This window comes from Muntiacus reevesi, chromosome 3 (assembly GCF_963930625.1).
Source record: "Muntiacus reevesi chromosome 3, mMunRee1.1, whole genome shotgun sequence".
In the NCBI taxonomy this organism is placed as follows: domain Eukaryota; kingdom Metazoa; phylum Chordata; class Mammalia; order Artiodactyla; family Cervidae; genus Muntiacus; species Muntiacus reevesi.
Window position 1 is genome coordinate 139,494,628 of NC_089251.1, and position 21,761 is coordinate 139,516,388.

A 21,761-nucleotide genomic window follows, 5' to 3' on the forward strand; every position below is an offset into this window, starting at 1 on the left:
GATGAGCATAAATATGTCTTCTATGCTCTGCAAAAGACAACATCAAGAATTAGAAGACAAGCCACAGACTTGGAAAAAACATCTGCAAAGAATTTCTTGGACAAAGGGCAGTTACATACAAAGGCCAGAACATACAAAGAACTCTAAAGACTCAACAATAAGAAAACAACTCAGTTAAAAAGCAGGGCAAAGACCTAGACAGACACCCCCCCAAAGAAGGTATGCAGACAGCAAGGATGGGAGCATATGAAAACATGTTCAGCATCACAAGCCATAGGGAATCGCACATTAAAACAATGAGTCAGCATTATACACCTATCAGAATGGTCGAAATCCAGAATACAGATGACACCAGATACTGGCAAGGATAGGGAACGACACAACTCCCATTCATGGTTGGTACAGCTACTGTGGAAAGCAATTTCTTACAAAACTAAATATACTCTTAACTGTAGGATCCAGTAATCACACTCCTTATTATTTATCCAAATGAATGAAAAGTATATCCACATGAAAACTTGCATATACATGTTTATAGAAACCTTATTCATCGTTGCCAAAACATGGAAGCAATCAAGATGTCCTTCAGTAGGTGAGTGGATAAATTTGTAGTTCCAGACAAGGGACTATTCTCCAATGCTACAAAGAAATGAGCTATCAAGTCATTTAAAAAACCCATGGAAGAAACTAAAATGCATATTGCCAAGTGAAAGAAATCAATCTGAAAAGGCTATATACTGTATGATTCCAACTATGTAACATTCTGGAAAAGGCAAAACTATGAAGACACTAAAAAGATGTGTGGTTGCCATGGGTTGGGGGGAGTAAGGGATCAATAAGTAGAGCACAGAGGATTTTTTATAACACTGAAACTATTCTGATCTCTGCTTCAGTGGTGAATATATGTCATTACATATTTGTTCAAACTCCCAGAACATACAATACCCAGAACAAACTATAGACTTGAGTAAAAATGCTGTGTCACTGTAGGTTCATCAACCGTAACAACATACCACTGTAGTGTGGGATGTTTATTTATAATGCAGGACGTTGTGGGGAGGAGCTATATGGGAACTCTCTGCACTCTCCAATCAATTCTGCTGTGAACCTACACTGCTCTACAAACTGAAGTTTATAAGCTTTCTTAAAAGTAAAAGATGATGATGTCTGCAACTTACTCTCAAACAGTCCAGAAAAAAAAAAAAGTAAATGCGCAAAATGTAAACTAGTGAATCTTAATGAAGGATGTATGAAAACTTACTTCTATTTTTTGCAACTCTTTTGCAAGTATAAAATTTTCTCAAAATAAATAAAAAATGAAGCTCTACAACAGCTTCCCATTCACTGATTAATGCCAAAATCTGTACAATGAACAGTAACAGGTTCTACTCCTGGTACGCAGGACTCCCATTACTCCCCGCCGGCATCTCTCCTCTCGGAAACTAGCTGTTCCCGGTCTGCTTAGTAAACTGCCCTATAAAATGTCAGCATGGTTTACTCCCCCACATCCTCAAGTCTTTGCTCAGACATCACCCTCTCTGTGAGGTCTTCACTGAGCACGCTATTCAAAATTCCAACCTCTTCCCCTATTCCTTAGGCTTCTGTGAGCTTTAAACTTCTGTCTGATTCACTGCTGTACAACAAATACCTAGTTTGCGGGCACTTATTAATTACTTGCTGAAAGAATAAACTGAATGTATGTTAAACCATGGTGAGTCAGACGCCTATTCCTTCAGGTTTATAACAACTTGCTCACCAATTAGCTTCGTAATAATTGAAAGTGTGTTTTCAGGGGGAGATGTGGATGTTAGTAAAATTCTAGCAGATTGAAAAGGAAATGAGCAGTTACTGAACAATTATAAGCCAACTATTTCAAGGAATTTGGCTAAGAAAATATATTGATAATATAGAAAACTATAGGCAAAACACAAAGGAAGGGGGTTTGTTTTGTTTCTTTTTAATAGGTAAGACCTCAATTTGTTTAAATGCAGATGGTAAGGAGTCAGCAGAGAGTAGTGGAAGATAAGGAACATTAATACGGTGGCTAATAAGAATGATCTCTGTTCGTTTCCAAGGCAAACGACTCAATATCACGGTAATCCAACTCTGTGCCCTGACCAGTAACGCTGAAGAAGCTGAAGTAGAACAGTTCTATGAAGACCTACAAGACCTTCTAGAACTAACATCCAAAACAGATGTCCTTTTCATTATAGGGGACTGGAATGCAAAAGTAGGAAGTCAAGAAACATCTGGAGTAACAGAGAAATTTGGCCTTGGAGTACAGAATGAAACAGGGCAAAGGCTAATAGAGATCTGCCAAGAGAATGCACTGATCATAGCAAACACCCTCTTCCAACAACACAAGAGAAGACATGGACATCACCAGATGAGCGACACCGAAATCAGACTGATTATATTCTTTGCAGCCAGAGATGGAGAAGCTCTATACGGTCAGCAAAAACAAGACCGGGAGGTGACTGTGGCTCAAATCATGAACTTCTTTTTGCCAAATTCAGACTGAAATTGAAGAAAGTGGAGAAAAACACTAGACCATTCAGATATGACCTAAATCAAACCCCTTATGATTATACAGTGGAAGTGAGAAATAAGATTTAAGGGACTAGATCTGATAGAGTGCCTGATGAATTATGGATGGAGGTTTGTGACACAATATAGCAGACAGGAATCAAGACCATCCCCAAGAAAAAGAAATGCAAAAAAGCAAAATGGCTGTCTGAGGAGGCCTTACAAATAGCTGTGAAAAGAAGGGAAGTGAAAAGCCAAGGAGAAAAGGAAAGATATACCCATTTGAATGCAGAGTTCGAAAGAATAGCAAGGAGAGATAAGAAAGCCTTCCTCAGTGATCAATGCAAAGAAATAGAGGAAAACAACAGAATGGGAAAGACTAGAGATCTCTTCAAGAAAAATTAGAGATACCAAGGGAACATTTCATGCAAAGATGGGCTCAATAAAGGACAGAAATGGTAGGGACCTAACAGAAGAAGATATTAAGAAGAGGTGGCAAGAATACAGAGAAGAATAGAACAAAAAAGATAAAATAATCACAATGATGTGATCACTCACCTAGAGCCAGGCATCCTGGAATGTGAAGTCAAGTGGGCCTTAGGAAGCATCACTACAAATAAAGCTAGTGGAGGTGATGGAATTGCAGTTGAGCTATTTCAAATCCTAAAAGATGATGCTGTGAAAGTGCTGCACTCAATATGCCAGCAAATTTGGAAAACTCAGCAGTGGCCACAGGACTGGAAAAGGTCAGTTTTCATTCCAATCCCAAAGAAAGGCAATGCCAAAGAATGCTCAAACTACCGCACAATTGCACTCACCTCACATGCTAGTAAAGTAATGCTTAAAATTCTCCAAGCCAGGCTTCAGCATTACGTGAACCATGAACTTCCAGATGAACGTTCAAGCTGGTTTTAGAAAAGGCAAAAGAATCAGAGATCAAATTGCCAACATCCACTGGATCATCAAAAAAGTGATAGAGTTCCAGAAAACATCTATTTCTGCTTTATTGACTATGCCAAAGCCTTTGACTGTGTGGATTATAGTAAATTGCGGAAAATTCTGAAAGAGATGGGAATACCAGACCACCTGACCTGCCTCCTGAGAAATCTGTATGCAGGTCAGGAAGCAACAGTCAGAACTGGACATGGAACAAAACTGGTTCCAAACAGGAAAAGGAGTACATCAAGGCTGTATATTGTCACCCTACTTATTTAACTTATATGCAGAGTACATCATGATAAACACTGGGCTGGAAGAAGCACAAGCTGGAATCAAGATTGCTGGGAGAAATATCAATAACCTATGATATGCAGATGACACCACCCTTATGGCAGAAAGTGAAGAAGAACTAAAGAGCCTCTTGATGAAAGTGAAAGAGGAGGGTGAAAAAGTTGGCTTAAAGCTCAACATTCAGATAACTAAGATCATGGTATCCAGTCCCGTTACTTCATGGCAAATAGATGGGGAAACAGTGGAAACGGTGGCTGACTTTATTTTTCTGGGCTCTGAAATCACTGCAGATGGTGATTGCAGCCATGAAATTAAAAGATGCTTACTCCTTGGAAGGAAAATTATGACCAACCTAGACAGCATATTAAAAAGCAGAGACATTACTTTGCCAACAAAGGTCCATCTGGTCAAGGCTATGGTTTTTCCAGTGGTCATGTATGGATGTGAGAGTTGCACTATAAAGAAAGCTGAGCACCAGAAGAACTGATGCTTTTGAACTGTTGTGTTGGAAAAGACTCTTGAGAGTCCCTTGGACTGCAAGGAGATCCAACCAGTCCATCTTAAAGGAGATGAGTCCTGGGTGCTCATTGGAAGGACTGAGGCTGAAGCTGAAATTCCAATACTTTGGCCACCTGATGCGAAGAGCTGACTCATTGGAAAAGACCCTGATGCTGGGAAAGATTCAGGGCACGAGGAGAAGGGGATGACAAAGGATGAGATGGTTGGATGGCATCACTGACTTGATGGACATGGGTTTGGGTGGACTCCGGAGTTGCTGATGGACAGGGAGGCCTGGCATGCTGTGATTTATGGGGTCGCAAAGAGTCGGACACGACTGAGTGACTGAACTGAACTGAATAAGAAAGAATAAGGGATGACAAGCAGAATACAAATGGAGAAGCAAGGTGAAGAGGAATGAATGAGCTTCAAACATAATCAAGTTGGTAACTGATGCTAAGAGTTGAGGTCGTCCCCTTCTGTCATCTCCCCTTTTTGCTCTGTAGTTGAAAAGTGAAGTCATCTGCTAATAAGTCAGAAGAAAGTAGGGTTGAAGACACCAGAGAAGAGTAGAAAAGGGCCACGTGAGAATGAAAGTGACAGCTGACTAGCTAAAAGGAAACGGAAGTTTAGTTCGGCTTCTAGAGCTAAGAAAATGTACAAAAATCAATCCTATTAATTTTATGTTAGTTCTTCTCAATACTGTAAAAAAGAAAAACCAGACATAACAGGCACAGAACACAGTGTTTTCATTTGGCAGTTCACCTATTTCGAGCAGGAGATTTCCCAGCATCCTCTTGAACAGATACAAGTCTTGTTGAAAGAGCAGTGTTTGAAGAGTCTGGATGAATTAAACTAGAAAGAAAATAGGAATATACTGAGACGATTTAAGAGAGTTACAGGCAAATCCAATTTCAATAGAGTGCTATAACATTTCAAAGCAGATTGTTTTTCTGCAATAATGAGCTTATGGGTCATTCTTATTTTCTTCTTTCAGTTGAGGTAGAAATAGGATAATTTTTGTCTTCAGGATAACATCATCAAAAGATCAATAAAGGAAGTTTATTAAGTGAGTGTGTATGTGTTAGAATGTGTGTGTGTGTGTGTGTGTGTGTGTGCGTGCTCCAGTTACGTCTGACTCTTTGAGACCCTACGGACTACAGCTCAACAGGCTCCTCTGTCCATGAAATTTTCCAGGCAAGAATACTGGAGTGGGTTGCCACTTCCTACTCCAGAGAATCTTCCCGATCCAGAGGTCAAACTCGCGTCTCTTGCATCTCCTGCATTACAGGTAGATTCTTTTATCACCACACCAGCTTGGAAGCCCAGAATCTTTGTGACCCCCTGGGCTGTAGCCCACCAGGTTCCTCTGTCCATGGAATTTCCCAGGCAAGAATGCTGGAGTGGGATGCCATTTCCTCTTAAAGGGGATTTTCCCAACCCAAGGATCAAACCCACATCTCCTGCATCTCCTACACTGCAAGCAGATGTATTCTTTGCCGCTGAGTCACAGGGAAGTCCTAGTTATTAAGTATAACAGGTGGCAATAAAACTGGCTGAATGAGCAACTTATAGAACTCTTCAATCACATATACAATACAGAAGTGCTCTGGGGTAGAAATCCTGAGTTCAAATATTTTCTTCTTAGTCCCCATAACTAAGTGGAATAGCACTGCAGATATGTAAGTGACTATACCTTTGCCAGGCAAAATCATCCTCTAAAAATATGTTGCGGCTGGCTTTTCTACTCCCCACAGGTGTACGGGGTTCACTCGGGTCAAGTATAGACACAGAGGAAGCGGAGTCTGAAAGAGCATTCAAGTCTTCACCAATGGAATTACTGTCTGTGGAATGAGCATAACTTAAGGCTATTTTTCTACAGTATGTACAGGCTCGGAGGTCCCCTAAGAGGAAAAAAAAGAAGAAGAAGAAGAAAACTTATTAGACGATAACTAACGTATCTACTTACCAGAACCATTAAACCCTTGGCTTAATAGTTAATCTAATAACAGGGAACCATCTTCAAGTAAAGACTACCGAACAAGACCTCTTTTTGTTTTTTTTTTTCATTTATTTTTACTAGTTGGAGGCTAATTACTTTACAATATTGTAGTGGTTTTTGCCATACATTGACATGAATCAGCCATGGATTTACATGTATTCCCCATCCCGATCCCCCTCCCACCTCCCTCTCCACCCGATCCCTCTGGGTCTTCCCAGTGCACCAGCCCTGAGCACTTGTCTCATGTATCCAACCTGGGCTGGTGGACAAGACCTCTTTTTAAAAGTAAAGTAACTTTGTTAACTCTGTTATATATTTTAAAACTAAAGGGAAAAAAAAAAAAAAAACTAAAGGGGGTGGGAGGGAGGTTTAAGAGGGAGGGGATATATGTCTACATATAACTGATTCACTTCATTGTACAGCAGGAACCAATATAACATTCTAAAGCAACTGTACTTCAATTAAAAAAAGAAAGCAACAGGAAGAGCAAATATGTGGGTAAATAAGCATTTACCGTATAAAATAATAAAAAAAATTTTAAATAAAAACCAAAATTATGATAAATCCATCCAGCTACCCAAATTACTGCAAATATTTATAACAACTTAAGAAAATATGATTCAGTGTACTAGAAAACTCCGCTAAAAGAGTATTTCTCAAGGTTCTAGAAGTGAAGTAAGGGACTCTATCAAAGACAAGAGATTCAAGGAAAAAAATTTTAGTTGAATACATTAAACCAACACAAATAGAAGGAACATTTTTTACCTCGGTAACAAGGAAGAAGGAAAATGTTATTTAGTTCTTTATGTAAAGTCATAAAGATTGACCTCCACAAGGGGGCACAGTTTCAAAAACTTTAAAAACAAACAAAACTGGCTTACAAACAATAAGAAATATGGGTCAGGGGAACTATAAAGGAAATTCTCATGGTAAAAGTTAGGAGGGAAATGAAATATTCTTGGGAAGACGATAAGGTTATTTAATAATACTGTTTTTTTTTTTTTCCCCTGGAAGCAGTCCTACCCAAATATAAGTTTCATTTCTACCCTGTTCTTCTGTAACAATTTTTTGTGTGATTCTATAACATTTTAGCATACTAAAAAAGGAGGTGAGATACTTAAACTTTACTAATAACATGTTACATAACAATTCTACCTTCTTTTTACCATTAACATTAGAAAACTGAAGTGACATGGAACAAAAGACTTCTGGAAGTCAACTGTACTGGGTTTTATCATAATTACTATGAAGGACAATATAGGGTCTTATTTTTTGTTTTAAGACAACTATTTTATAGTACTCCATTTTATTAAATTATGCATGTATTTTAAGCAAAATTAAATATCACTTGCTGGGTTACTCATTTCTAACACAATTCAACAGACAAATTTAAAGAAAAATGTCTCCAATCATGAACCACCACCAACCCCAAACCTCTTCCCCCCAACAAAAAAAACTGAACTCTAGCCCAGGATAAATAAGTGGGGGACATACCACCACTAGCTGACCAAGGCTGAATTTCGGAAAAGAGATAAAATTACTTCCTGCAGAAAAGTATTTAAGTTGCCACAACAAAGGCTTGGTTCTTACACTGTAAAGAAAATCTCCCTTAATCAGCCAGCTATTAGAATGAAAATGATCAGGTCAATTAAGGGAGCCAAGCTTGACCAGAAAAGTTTTCATTTCATGGAGAATCTTCACCAGCAAGGGCCTATAGAGCAGTAAAAAAAAAAAATTACATGAGGTGGTGAAAAGGCTGACAAGACATAGCCCCTCAGTTCACTGGAGACAATAGACACATACAATCCAAAAGTTGCAGGGCAGACCCAGAGACAATACTGCTACTACCATTAACAATAACGTCCACTCATCTGTTTCTACGTGCCTAAGTATTCTAGGTATTCAGGGTCACAATATACCTTTGTGTTCAGAATCTATTATGCCAACTGCAATGGTCAATTTTATGTGTCAATTTGGCAAGACTAATGAGTTGGTCCAACTATAGTCCAGTTGTTGTCGTGAAGGGTTTTTTTTTTTTTTAAGATGTGATTCACATTTACAATCTGTGACTTTAAGTAGATTACCCTCCATAATATGGATGCATCTCATCCAATAATTTGAAGGCCTGTGGAATGCTCTAAAGGAAGGGATCCAAAGGCTTAGAGAGTCTGCTAAAAGCAGATTTACCAGGTAAGATCTGCTCACTTGCCCCAGGAGGACCCAGGGCACCTACCTGTCACCCTGACTATGAGGGCACATAGTCACTATGACTATGTGAGGGAAGCACCGGCAACCCCTGTAGAGTTTTGTGGTCACCTCTCTCTGCAGGAATTATGGAACAGTTGGTGCTGAACTGGAAAACCTAAATGCATTGGGCCCACTGGATCCCAGGTTGGCAGGGGCAGGGAGGTGGCACTTAATCTCAAAAGACAAAGTTAGCAGGAACGGACATCAGAGTCAAAGCAGTAACCAGAACAGCAAACACATACAGAGATCTGTGACACCTCTGACCATGGTGTTCCTAAAGCAAATGGGCAGTCTTCCAAATCCTTACTGGATGTGTATAAGAAAAAGCATTCTAACTCAAGACAACAAAAGTCTATCTCGAATCAAAATGAATCATGACCCCTCAACAAATTCTCAGGCCCAAAGTCCTCTGAATGGATGCTGGGTCGCCTTGAGGTAGGAATCCACTACACTGCCAAAAAACATACACTGTTAAATCTTCCTACGAGGTCTCCTCTGAGGACCTATAGCCTTTTACCAGAGTGACCATGCATTGAGAAAAAGGTAATAGTCAAACTTTTTGGCAATTACTGGACTTTGGCTCTGAACTGACACTAATACTAAGAAACTGTTAAACTAAGAAAACTTAGTTTTCTTAACCAAGTTTTAACTTAGTTAAAACTAAGAAAACATTACTATGGTTTCAAGTCAGCAGGGGCTTACAGAGGTCATGATCCATAGAGTTTCAGCTCAGGTCCATCTTACAGTGGGTTCAACAGGTCCCCGAAGCCAGTAGTGGTTATATCTCAGTTCTAAAATATGCAACTGGAATAGACATTCTCAGCAAATAGCAAAACCTCTACATTTGTTCCCTGACCTGTGGAGTAAGGGCAATTATGATAGTTCTGGCCTCCAGAATTGTGAGACAACAAATTTCTGTTTATTCTAAGCCACTCAGTTTGTGGTATTTTGTTAAGAGAGCTCTAGGCAACTGAGGCATCAACCACATTAAAAAGACAAGATTTTACCCAAAGAGTAATGGGAGCTCTGAAAGGGTATTAGGCAGGGGAAATACTCTGACATGATTAAACTAGCAATTAAGAGGACACTGACCAGAGCATGAAAAAAGAATTTGAGGTAGGGAAAAATTAAAGGTAAAAAAAAGTTTAAAAGGCTGTAGCCATAATTTGGATGAAAGATAATTGGGGTCTGAACTCTAAAGCAGTTTAGGTTTAAAAAGAAATTTTCAGTGAATAAGGCCACAAGGAAGATTTACATGATAATAAAAATAACATGAGAGAAATACTGAGAATGCTCTCTTTTTGGTAACTTCTGCACACCTTCCACTCCCTAGTCACTACACACACCATTGCTTAATTTTCTTCTGCTTCAATAAATAATTTTAAGTTTCTATATTACTAAAGTTTAGGAAAGAATATGAGAAAATGCAATTTGCTAGAGCATAGTGTTAAGGAATATATATCTGTATATATTTTGCATATATAAAATACAAAATTTGTATTTTGTAAAATAAAAACTCTCATGGTAACATAAACGACTCTAACCATCACTCTAACCATCCTGCCTAAAAAACATGAATGGTGCCGTGGTTTTTCACTACTATCTATGACACACAGCCTTTTACTCTTGTTATTTATGAACATCTCCATCTACTTTCTTATTTGACCACAAAGTCCTTTAAAGCAAAGTCGTGTCTCCCTCGTGTTTGTTCTCCCCACGTCTCACACATAAAGTCCAAAATAAAAAATGACTTAACATGGGTCCCCTATTGCAACTATTTTATTGCTATGACCTTTAAAAATTGTAAAATTGTCAATAAAGCTCATTTACCTGTATAACCCATAAATTTTCCAGGGATTTCTTGATTGCAGCAACGACTGCAGAAAATCTGCCCACACAGCCGGCAGTGGTGTCTGCGCCTGAAAGTGGTAAACTTCTCATTACAGTCATAGCACTCTTTACACTGGCTATCTGGCATCCAGTATTGCTTCAGGTCACTATCCTGCAACAATAAAAATGTGTGAAGGCTTCCTGAAAACACTGATTTATCAAAATGCAAAGGCAAATACAGTGCTAGTCAAAATCCTAGAAAATTTCTTTTGCAGAAATTAACAAGCTATTTCTAAAATTCACACGGGAATGCAAAAGTTCAAGAGAACCAACCAAGGCAATCTTAAAGAAGAATAAGCTGACGCACTTACAGTGTCTGTCATTAAGGTTTATTCTAAACCTACAGTTATTTTAGACAAAGTATTAGCGTAAGGAAAAGAGGAGCTGTGCAAGGAAGAGAAGAGCCTGGCACACCCTCACACGAGTATGCAGACTTACGACAAGGTCTATAATGCAATCAGTGAGGGACAGTCTTTAAAAAAAGACAATGGTACTGGGTCCAACTGGACATCCATGGGGGAAAAAAATGAATCTTGATCCATGTACCTTCACATCAACAACAAAGCTTCTTGAAGAAACCATGGAAGATAGTCTCCCATGGTTCATTTTTTACTGCCCCTGGGTTAGAAAAACATTTTTTAAATAGAGCACAAAAGGCACAACCCGTAAAAAGGAAAAAAATTTGATAAATTAAAATAAGGAATATATGAGTAAAAATCTGCTGTCTACAGTTGGAGTAAGCATTAACTGAACTTTCTTTCAAGTGGCATTGTACCATTTTCAGTGAGCACTGCATGATCCCCATATCAGTGCTTAACAAGTAATCTAAAGAATCTAGACAATACCTGGCTCTTCCCCTCCATGATTTCCTTGAGGCGTTTTAATACTGTGCTGAGGCTTCGAAGCTGAACAGCGGTGCGAGGGTCATGACCTCCAAAAGTAGGTTCTGCCTTCCTTCTGGTGTCTGAGCCAGGATTACAAAACAAAAGACTATTTTAACAGTCTCAATGCAAAGTGCTTCTTACTTTTAGCATATACTTACGTTCTCCCAGCCAGTGACACAGCCTGAGAGTTAAAACTAGTCTTTGTAAGGGTAACAGGCAGCTCAAAGAGTAAAACACTGCTTCACAAGCAAATGAGGACTGAGACAGCACTGTCTGAGGCCACTGATGATTTTGAGGCCTGGATGGGAGCATCACTTAACATGGCACAAAACTCATTAGTCATTTCTTGGGCCCTTCAGTCCCAAGTCAGAATAAATTTCTGCTAGAAATTCAGCAGAAGGAAAAGCAATGCCAGTGAGTTATTCTAGCCTAGTCTCCATAGTAATCAGGTCAGCAACAGGGCTGAACAGTTCGGCTAGGCCTACAGATCACAAAACCAAAGGCTTATGTTACAGATCATTAGGAAAGAATTTAATAGCCAACCTCAGAGTCTGACAGACTTCAGAACACCCAGGATGGTAATTTATGCACTTCCCTTCACCAACGTCCAAGAAGACTTCTCTTTACCAAAGAATTGCTAGAGCTCCAGCCCTACCCTTCCCTGCCACTTCCCCTCCCCTACAGCTCCAAGCAAGAAGGAATCACTTGGTCTTGAAACAGCTCTTGAAGCCAGTCCTGTCAATAAAAAAACAGGCCTACATCCCAGTTTTGTGGCCAGAACAGGCTATGCCCACCAAAGCTTTCATATGTTATTTCCTTATTTTAGAGCAAGATTACAACTGAGGTTTCTACCTGTCCCTGGCTCCAGCAGTTTTTAAACCTAAGGATGAAGTAGAGGTGGCCTGACAAAATGGATGAACATCGCTATTAGCTTAATCTCATTAACCTCATAACCTATGGCAAGGCCCTCTCTAAATCTTTCCCAAACTCACTATTTGTTACATTTGCTTTAGATGTTCTTTGTTTTGGCTGAGTGGCAAAGAAAAGGCTACAAAGAAACAGGAAGTTAATATTTAAATCTAAACTGATGAAGAATTTTCAACAATATTAATTATGGAAATAATTATTTAAACGGCACTTACGTTACAAAACTGAAAACTTTACCTTTCTATAAATGCCTTAATCTCAGCAGATACATTATTACTAGAATAAAAATGTATATGTATTAGAATGACAAAACTGCTTGATAAACCAACTGGCTTGTGATAAACTAACTCTCCATGATTTAGGAACTGCCAAAGGAGAGACAGATGAAGCTCTTAGAACAGTAAAGCCGTGGTCCCAGGCACAGGAAATAATTAACTGCAAAGCCCCTTGCGTATAGCCACTCAGGAGTATAAGAGAACACAAACAGCATCATCCACTGAAAAAGCAGGAGCAAGACTATTCCTAGAAACAACAGGTGATGCCTTCAACATGGATGAGGACGAAAGAAAAAGGAAAGAAAATCTGGTTCTGCCCTCAAGCAATCATCTCAGCTGCTTCTCCTGTAAAATGAATATTCTTAATAGAAAACCAAATGACTTCCCAGGGTCAGAGAGCTGGTAAATTGTGGAATCACAGTCTTTTAATAGGGAAAGGAACTAGACTGGTCAAACAGTCCCAGGCTCGTCAAACTCAAATGCCTTGAGCAGCTAAGGAAGAATCAAAGAATCAAGGGGACTGAGCAAAGACTGTAAGGAATGCAGCAAACCAGACATCACAGGTTCTACCTAGGAATATTTAAATTCAAGCTTATCAAAATAACAAGACAAGGTTTGGTAAGCTGTCAGTTTGTAATCCCTAAAAGACAGATTCTAGACCAACTCCTCAATTTTATAAACGAAGAAATCCTATGCTTAATTCAGTATAGGATATAATCAGAAGAGTTCCCTTAACAAAAATAGGAGTGACACTACGGACCGGGTTCAAGAGTTAAGGAGTTGTAAGGTTCAAAGTCAGATTAGGGATGGTCTCTTCCTTCCATCCATGTGGAGTAAGAACTCCCTTCTCCCTCTCCCCCTTCCTTCCTTCTGATTCTTCCTACCCAACAGCTGACATAACCCAGGCTAGGGCCCTCTGCCCTGGGAAACCTGCAGAGGTGACACAGCCAGCTCTGCTCCAGTCCTCTGGGAAAAACTCTCCTTCTGCTCGGCTTCACCTCCTCCTCTGACCTACTGGTAGCAGGTTCTGAGACAAGTCCCAACTAGCTATTAATAAAACCTGCTTCTGCCGACCACCATTACTTGTGCCTGCCTACTTGTCACTTGAAGACCTTGGGGAGAAGACTGGCCAGATAAGACAAGATCTGACGTTCACAGACACCTGATTTTCAATGCTGTACCTCTTTCCTGCTCTTATGCCACCTCTCATTGCCCTTCCCCTACCACCTTGAGTCAGGCAAACCACTGCATTGAGTTGAATAATCTAACAGAAATAAAACATACAACTCACTTTACCTAGTCTCTTGATGCAGGCACTGATCCCAGTCTGTACTCAACAATGAAGGAGATGATGGGAGAGCACACCAGGATGGAGAACGAACAGGTGACAGGAGCTCAGTTCATCCAGCCACACTGACAGCTTGCACCCCGACAAGGACAGAAAGCCAAGAGCAAGTGGCAGCCCACCGATGGGACTGAGAGACTTCTGCAGCCAGCGGCATGCACAGCGCATTACACGCCACCCCAGGAACAGATGCAGCAGTCACAAAGTTCAAACTAACCTGAGTTCTCCTGGGAGTGTTGCAAACTGTCCTCTGCTGAAACCCAAGCAAGTAATTAATCGAAAAAAAAAAAAAAAACAGTCAAGAGATCTCTGCCTTGCCCAAATTAAAGTTTACTGAAATGTTTAAGAACTCTTGTTTGCTAGGTCACTTCAGTCATGTCCAACTCTTTGCAACCCTATGGACAGTAGTCCACCAGGATTCCCTGGAGATCCCTCTGTCACTGGGATTCTCCAGGCAATAATATTGGAGTGGGTTGCCATGTCCTTCTCCAGGGGATCTTCCCAACCCAGGGATCTATCCCATGTTTCTTATGTCTCCTACATTGGTAGGCAGGTTCTTTACCACAAGCACCACTTGGAAAGCCCAAATTAAAGTTTAATGAAATGTTTTAAGAACTTCTGTTTAGGTATCAACAAATTATTTCACTATCCAGGTAAGTTTCATTAATTCTCAAGAGTACCTAACTATTCCAAATAGCAAAAAAGTTAAGTCAATAAACAACCTGGGAAACACAATGACTGGGAAGTCTAATACTCAGAAAGGAATGAAATGCGAACAGTATCATACCTAACACTGAAGATCGACGCTGGAACTCCTCATTAAGCTGCTTTTTATAAGGTGTAGGTGATCTCACAGATTGTGTCCTTGAAGGGAGCTGAGGGCTGGTCCAACTTCCACTCAGAGACTGTTGCTCTCCCTGGACCCCTTCTCCTCTCTCTGTAGCAAAGGAAAGCTTGGAATTATTGGAAACTAAGACTCAAGAGCTCAGCAAAGAAAAGGAAACAGATGAGATTTTTCAGGAAAGAATGTATACTTGTATCACATATCTAAGTAAAACTTAGGGTTAAAAAATTCAAAACAGGTGGCAAAATTACAGGCCAATAATTACATCCTTGGTATATGTGACCTTCAGTTTGTTTTACTTTTCACTAGAAATTTCTTGAGCATATTAATGGAAATAGAATGCAAGCTTCACATGAAGGTTGGGATCTTTTGCTATTCTATTTTATTTATGGAATAGATTCCTTGACTATTAACATACTGCCCAGTGGATAGCAGGTGCTCAATAAACATTTGCTAAATAAAAGTGAGTAAGTGAAGTCGCTCAGTTATGTCCAACTCTGTGCAACCCCATGGACTGTAGCCTATCAGGCTCCTCCATCCATGGGATTTTCCAGGCAAGAATACTGGAGTGGGTTGCCATTTCCTTCTCCAGGAGATCTTCCCCACCCAGGGATCAAATCCGGGTCTCCCACATTGTAGACAGACGCTTTACCATCTAAGCCACCAGGGAAGTCTAAATTTAAAGACTACTGTAAATGTAATGTAACCTAGACAGGATCCTGGAACACAAAAAGGACATTAGGTAGAAACTGGAGAAATATGAATAAAATACATACTTCAGTTAGTAATACTGTGTTAATAATGGCTCAATGATTATAATAAACATACTCTACCAATGTATGAGGTCAATAACAGGGAAAACTGGGTGTAGGGATATATGAGAAATTTCTGTATTATTTTTCTAATTTTTCCATAAATTCAGAATTATTCAAAATAAGACTGTGAGGTTTCTTTAAAAAAAAAAAAGATTACAGTTTTCAAAATGATGGACTAATGGGAGGTTTTACAGAGTTTTAAACATGCCTGCTAATAAAAATCAGTTAATACTATTAAAATTTCCACTGAGTTAAATTATTAACCCATAAACCCCTTTCAAAGAGAGGGATTACTTTCTAACACATTTCAAACAATACTGTCAAATATAAAGCAAAAGATGTAGACCATGTTTTTTAACTCTTCTAATGAGTAAAAAACATTTCTTAAAAAGAGTTCATTTTTAAAACATATTTTCATTTGCTATCATTAAATGTATTAAACAAATTAACAACAAGCCTGCTGACAGCTTTTAATTTTTGAAAAATATGAACCCTTCCTCCTATGTGCTGATTCTTTAGTTTCATTGCTTTCATTAAAATCTTTTGGCTATTAACCTCTAAAAGAACAAAGTCCATTCTATGGACTTAAGAATACAGATATATTAACAAAGGAAAAAACAACGATGGATGCTAACTTTAACCTCCTTTTAACATTTAGTTTTCAATTCCAACTTCCCTTTCCAATAATTACTAAGATTAAAGAGAAAACTCTAGTTTTCTTTTCTTACGTAGTTAAACCCGAGGATCTATGATGAAGGCTACTTCCTAGTTAATATTCACTTTCTTGTAAAGACACAGCATGAAAGTTGAACAAGAGAATTTCAGAGAATCAAGATGGCAGAGTGTCTGATCTTTAACAGGTCTTACCTTTGTTAAATCTAAAGAGATTGACAAAAGAACTATACGCTGATTTAAAAGCAGGCTCGTCCTGATCAGGAGTCAGAGGCTTAAAGTGTGTGAGATGAGAAGGACTGGTAGGAGACCGAAGTAAGTCATTAGCGGAGTCCAATGTTGGAGAAGTCTTATCATCTGTGGCCATTTCATGAGTCTAACAAACAAAAGAAATAAGCAAAAGTAAGTTACTCAGGAAGCCCAAAGGCTGATTCCAAACAGCGCCCAAATGTCTAGAAATCTGACTTCAAAAACTCACACCTAAGAAAACCAGAGTACTTAAGTCTACTTCAGCATACATTCCAAATCAATACTTGAAAACACTGCAGTCTAGATCATAAGGAAGAGTTTCAATTATCTAAAACTAGGAACGTTTACAGTCAATCTCACTTTCAAAATTAATATATTTTTAGGTATTTGTATTTTATGTATATATGTATTTGTAGTCTCAAACAAAAAAAAAAACCAAAAGTACTAAAAATTTGAAGGCAAGGAAAAAATGTGAACAGGCAAAAAGGAAAAAAAGATTTGTCACTTAATTTATATATTTTTCATTCTAAGATTTTTTTCCTTGAAAAAAAATAGCTCTTTAAAGTTGGGGAGATGGGGGGAACTGGTTTTACAAAAGCATACAAACTCTTCAAAGCTTTATTTTACTTATCCCAGTGTCTGCTTTTTAAAAAAATATTAAAAAAAATAAACACTTCCAAGAACGGAAAATAAAAGTCATCCCTTAATGACATTTCTATATAACCTCAAAAGTTACCTCAAACTATGTCTCATCAACTATGAGAACGATCTAAACCAACAAGCTGATCCCCATTACATGTCCTCCTAGGTACAGGAGCCTGGTTTTTCTCCTTAAATCTAAACTCATATAGGCATTAAAATGAAGATCTTAAAGTGCTTTTTTTTCTAAATAACCAAAAATCATAACTCAACCAAAGGACTGTTACCGACACCCTTAGATGCAGGTAACAGAAAAGCACAGATGTCTATTTTCTGCCATATTGATCAATACTTCAAATAAAAGAGAAGACCATGAACTATGCATAATTCATTAAAATGCTAGAGCTTGGAATCTTATATTTACAAGGAGGACACTACACTCTTATAAAATGCTCTTCACTTTCAAAATCCTACCTACCATCTCATTTCATTTCTATAAATTCCTGGAACACAGAATTGGCCTTATTACTACATTTTATCTCTGAGGCAACCAACGCACACTGACCCCAAAACAACTTTCTCAAGGGTCACATAGCTATTCAGTGGTCCAACTGTAACTAGACGCCAAGTTTCACTCCAGAATTACTTTTTTCCCCCCGAGGGCAGCATTTTTTATCTAATTATTTTCTCTTTTAATTAAAGAGGTATTTCAAGTTTGCAATGGTTTTGGAGGCATACACTCTAGGCTTCAAATTCTGACTGTGAAATTTCTCAGCTGAGTAAACCCACGTAAGAGCCCTGTGAGATATATATTACCATCCTCATTTCACATAGCGGAAACTGAGGCATAGTGTGACTAAGTGGGATAGTGTATATGAAGCACTTTTAGCAGAGTGCTTGCCCATAAAAGGCCCAGAATTAGTCTTTAGAGCAAAATGATTTTGTAGCTCTTCACAGACTTTCAATTCTGGTCTATTTGAATTCTAACTGTTCAGGATGTTGCCTGATTAATAATTTAATTAATTGTTCATTAAACAAACAAAAAAAAAGACCACTGACAAAAAGAATTTTGGCAACAAACATTTATTGGAATGGGGTAGGGGGAGGAAAAAGAGGAGGAGAAGAGGAAGGAAGGAGGGAAAGGACACGTCCTTCTAAAGTGTCCTGACAACCCACACTCCGGCAGAAAGGGTTGGGAAATTAGCTGATGATTGACTGACCAAGTGTAAACTCAAAAAAGTAAAAAGGGAGGTCTGGAGAGAAGGAATACCGTGACAGCAATAACAACCTGAAGGCCTCAGAGAACATCCTACACTCTGCTTCGACACAAGGAACATGAGCAGAGTAAAGCAACCTTCCTGGAGAGTCTCAGCATCACGCCGAAGAGTCACCCACACACAGACTTTTATTAGACTTAGGAGATGTGAGGATAAAAATCACCAGGAAGACACTGACCAATGCAGTCTCTAAAAGAATACAATCACGCAGAGTTAATCACAGTAATTATATACTGATACCACGACCATGAAAACTACCTTACAACTCTTTCTCTGGTAGCTTAATAACTGTCTGTGACATAAACTAGGATTCTTTCCTATCTGAGAGGTAACTAGATGTATTCACTTACTCATTCAAAGACCTCTCTCATGGATCACCAACACATTGCCACTTCTCCTTTGCAGACTTACATATGCAGATCCACTAAGCACTATCAAAAGGCTTGTCAGGAATTGACATTTAGAAAATAAGCCTACTCCACCAGCAAATCAAAATTTTAGCAGACAGAAAAACCCAAGTATCAGTTCAGTCATTTCTAAGTACAGTGTTTTAAAAAAAAAAGATACTCAAAATATATCTATCAATGCAGGGGAGTAGAACACTAGAAATGTTAGTTTCCACTTCCAAAGATTTTTTTTTGTTCAATTTTTGACTGACGTACCAACAGACGGAGGCTTTCTAAAGGAAAACCACATTATCCATATTCTTCTTCTCAGAAAGAAGAAAAAGAGGACATGGGAGAGTAGTCTTGCTCTTCAACAGAAACTTAATCTGCCCACCTATGTCACAAACTCGAATCCAACAGAAAGAAATCAAGAATATTTTTTGTAAGAATTCGAACAGTGGGAGTTTGGGAGTGCTAGAAAACAAGATTCAAATAAATCAGAAACAAAACACTACAATAAAACATGACCACCTCTCCTGTCAATATCGAAGTAATTTTACAAGAGTGTGCACTGAATCAGTACAGGATAATCTAATAAATACACTCAGCAGAAAAACAGAAAGGACATACGGAATTCCAATATTTCTCATAGTTCTTGACTGTCTTAATAATAAAGACCCCAAATTTCCTAAAAAAAATCCATTCTCATCCGCTTGTTGGGAACGTTCTAAGCAAGGGGAAAATACTAACTGGGCAATCAGGTCTTCTCCTCAAGAGCCTGACACAGGTACAAACGGAAAGGTCTCAAAGAGCAGAGACGAGCACTATAAGAGGTAAATACTTAACTGAAACCTCACTACTGGTATCGTTTCTGTAGATTAGGAACTTTCTTGTCTAGTCTACGTATGCACCTCTGAAACACAGGCTCAGAGCTTACCCATCAGAGAGAGGAGGAACTGGACGAGGGACCTCTGAAATAAGTTCAAGTACACGGGACAAGACAGGAGCGAGGGAACTTCAAATGCTTCCAAGGAAACCTCTTCAAGACAGTCCCAGCCGGATCCCTTCCCACTCGCTAAACAAGGGGCGGCCGGGGAATCAGGGGAGTCGCCTGAACTGGAGAACGGGTTCTCTGCCTTTCCTTACCCGGCCTCCGCCGCAGACCGGCCTCAGCCCTAGTTGTGGAGTCCAGCTGCCGCCTTCTCTTCAGAGTTCCCCTCCGCTCCGGCCATAGAGCTTCCTAAACCTGCCTTCTTCCCCACACTTAGGCCCAACCGGCCGCGCGCCAAGTCCCTCCCTTCCCTGCGCCTCCCGCCCCAGCCCCGCGGGCCACCCTCCACCCCAGCCTCGGGTTCACCGGGTCCAGGCGCTGGAGAGCGGTTTAGGAGCCTAGCGCCGCGGTTCTCAGGCCGCCGGCGCTTGCGGCAGGAAGCAAAGCTGCTTACATGGTTGCGGCGGCTTCTCGCTTCCCCCCAAGGCTCCGCCCCCTGTTCCTCCTCCCCTCCAATCCACAACTCTCCGGGCGGCGGCTCCGCCCTCCGTGCCCCGCCCACACGACGTTCTGATCAGACGCTCAGGCAGAAGGAATCCAGCCCAGATAAAGTCGTGCTCGACACCTTGACCAAGATTAAGCCGCCTGTCTTCCTAGAGGAAGCCACGGCGACTGCGCGCGTGAGCATCACGCGTGCCGGGTCACCAGACGGGTGCAGGCAGGACTGTGGTTACCGTATGTTTTCGATAATATGGGCACTCATACGACAGAGGATGAGATGGTTGGTTGGCATCACCGACTCAATGGACATGAGTTTGAGTAAACTCCGGGAGTTGGTGATGGACTGGGAAGCCTGGCGTGCTGCAGTCTGCGGGCTTGAAAAGAATGGGACTCGACTGAGCGACTGAATTGAACTGAACTGAATGTTACCGCGCTCAGCTTTCTTACAGACTGACACTTGTGCTTAGAGCGAACACTGTTATCAGACTTGAGAGATGCTGCTAGATGGTCACGTGATCTTAAACAAATTACCAATTTCTTCAGGCTCTAGACCTCTTATCTGTAAAGTGGGGCTAATGATAGTAGCCTTCACAGATAATTTTGTGAAGGTTAGGTAAAACATTGTACGTAAAGCGTTCGCACAATGTGTCTAATCCAGTGATGTCAGCGCTATAGCTAATTCTTTCATTCAAGTTTTGTGGTGCAAAGACTGATGCATATAAAGTTACCAAACCCCGACTTGCTCAGCCTGGCTCGCATTACCCATCCTTTTGTCCTGCTGACAGGATGTGGAACTTGGCAGGAGCAGTCAAAAGGGAAATGAACCCCAAAGTCAGGTGCTATTTTAATTAAATTCTGCAGGCCTATTTCCCCCAAGAGTTTTGGCAAATTCTTACCCAATTTTCCTTGAGTTGGATCTTTGCAGCCACTGGAGAGTAGCATGGAAATCTGGTAGCGGTATAAATCTGTTACCATCCTCAGCTGAGCGCCTCAGCAATCACCCTAGGAATTGGTAGTCAAGTTCCTCTTCCATTCCTCACTACTGCAATAGCCGCCACCACCACCATGCCCCTACCCCCGTTATATTATTCTCAGCAAGAGATCTTATTCTACCTGAGTGGAATAGCCTGAGCTATTCAGTGCAATCCATAACTACCTAACCACCCCTACCACATTTACCTGCATCCACATCCACCCTTACCGCTTCCCAGGTGGTGCAGCAGTAAGGAATCCACCTGCCAATGCAGGAGACGGGGTTTGATCCCTGGGTCAGGAAGATCCCCTGGAGAAGGAAATGACAACCCACTCCAGGATTCTTGCTAGGGAAATGCCTTGGACAGAGGAGCCTGGCAGGCTACAGTCCATGGAGTCACAAAGAGTCTGACACAATTGAGTATGCACATGCATACATCCACGCTGGCCTGACTCCTGCCCTCTGAGTGAAAAGAGCCTCTTCTTCCCCGGTTCAATCCTCCCAGCTGGCAATCCACCTTCTCGCCTCTCCCCTTGGAAGTCACCACGTCCAAGCTCATACTGCTGCGGCATGACAGGCCAATAAATGGA

General features: G+C 40.2%; 1 protein-coding gene across 14 annotated transcripts in view; it reads right to left on the reverse strand.

The window, feature by feature from the left end:
* The window catches only part of PIKFYVE (phosphoinositide kinase, FYVE-type zinc finger containing), a 201,996-nt gene extending 181,833 nt beyond the window's left edge, over positions 1-20,163 (reverse strand). For 11 of the 14 annotated variants that reach the window (XR_010662429.1, XM_065930683.1, XM_065930682.1 and 8 more), the window contains exons 1-8: positions 19,853-19,992; positions 16,351-16,531; positions 14,612-14,761; positions 14,042-14,077; positions 11,239-11,357; positions 10,334-10,505; positions 5,951-6,158; positions 5,020-5,109 (exon numbers count right to left, since the gene is read on the reverse strand). Coding sequence is in view for 13 of the 14 variants with exons in the window: in XM_065930683.1 (XP_065786755.1) it covers positions 5,020-5,109; positions 5,951-6,158; positions 10,334-10,505; positions 11,239-11,357; positions 14,042-14,077; positions 14,612-14,761; positions 16,351-16,522 (947 nt within the window). In the remaining variant the exon portion in view is untranslated. Of the gene's footprint in view, positions 1-5,019; positions 5,110-5,950; positions 6,159-10,333; positions 10,506-11,238; positions 11,358-14,041; positions 14,078-14,611; positions 14,762-16,350; positions 16,532-19,852; positions 19,993-20,151 lie in introns of those variants that run through there. The other 3 variants (XM_065930681.1, XM_065930691.1, XM_065930680.1) reach the window with 2 other exon arrangements.
* Between the last annotated feature and the right edge of the window lie 1,598 nt (positions 20,164-21,761).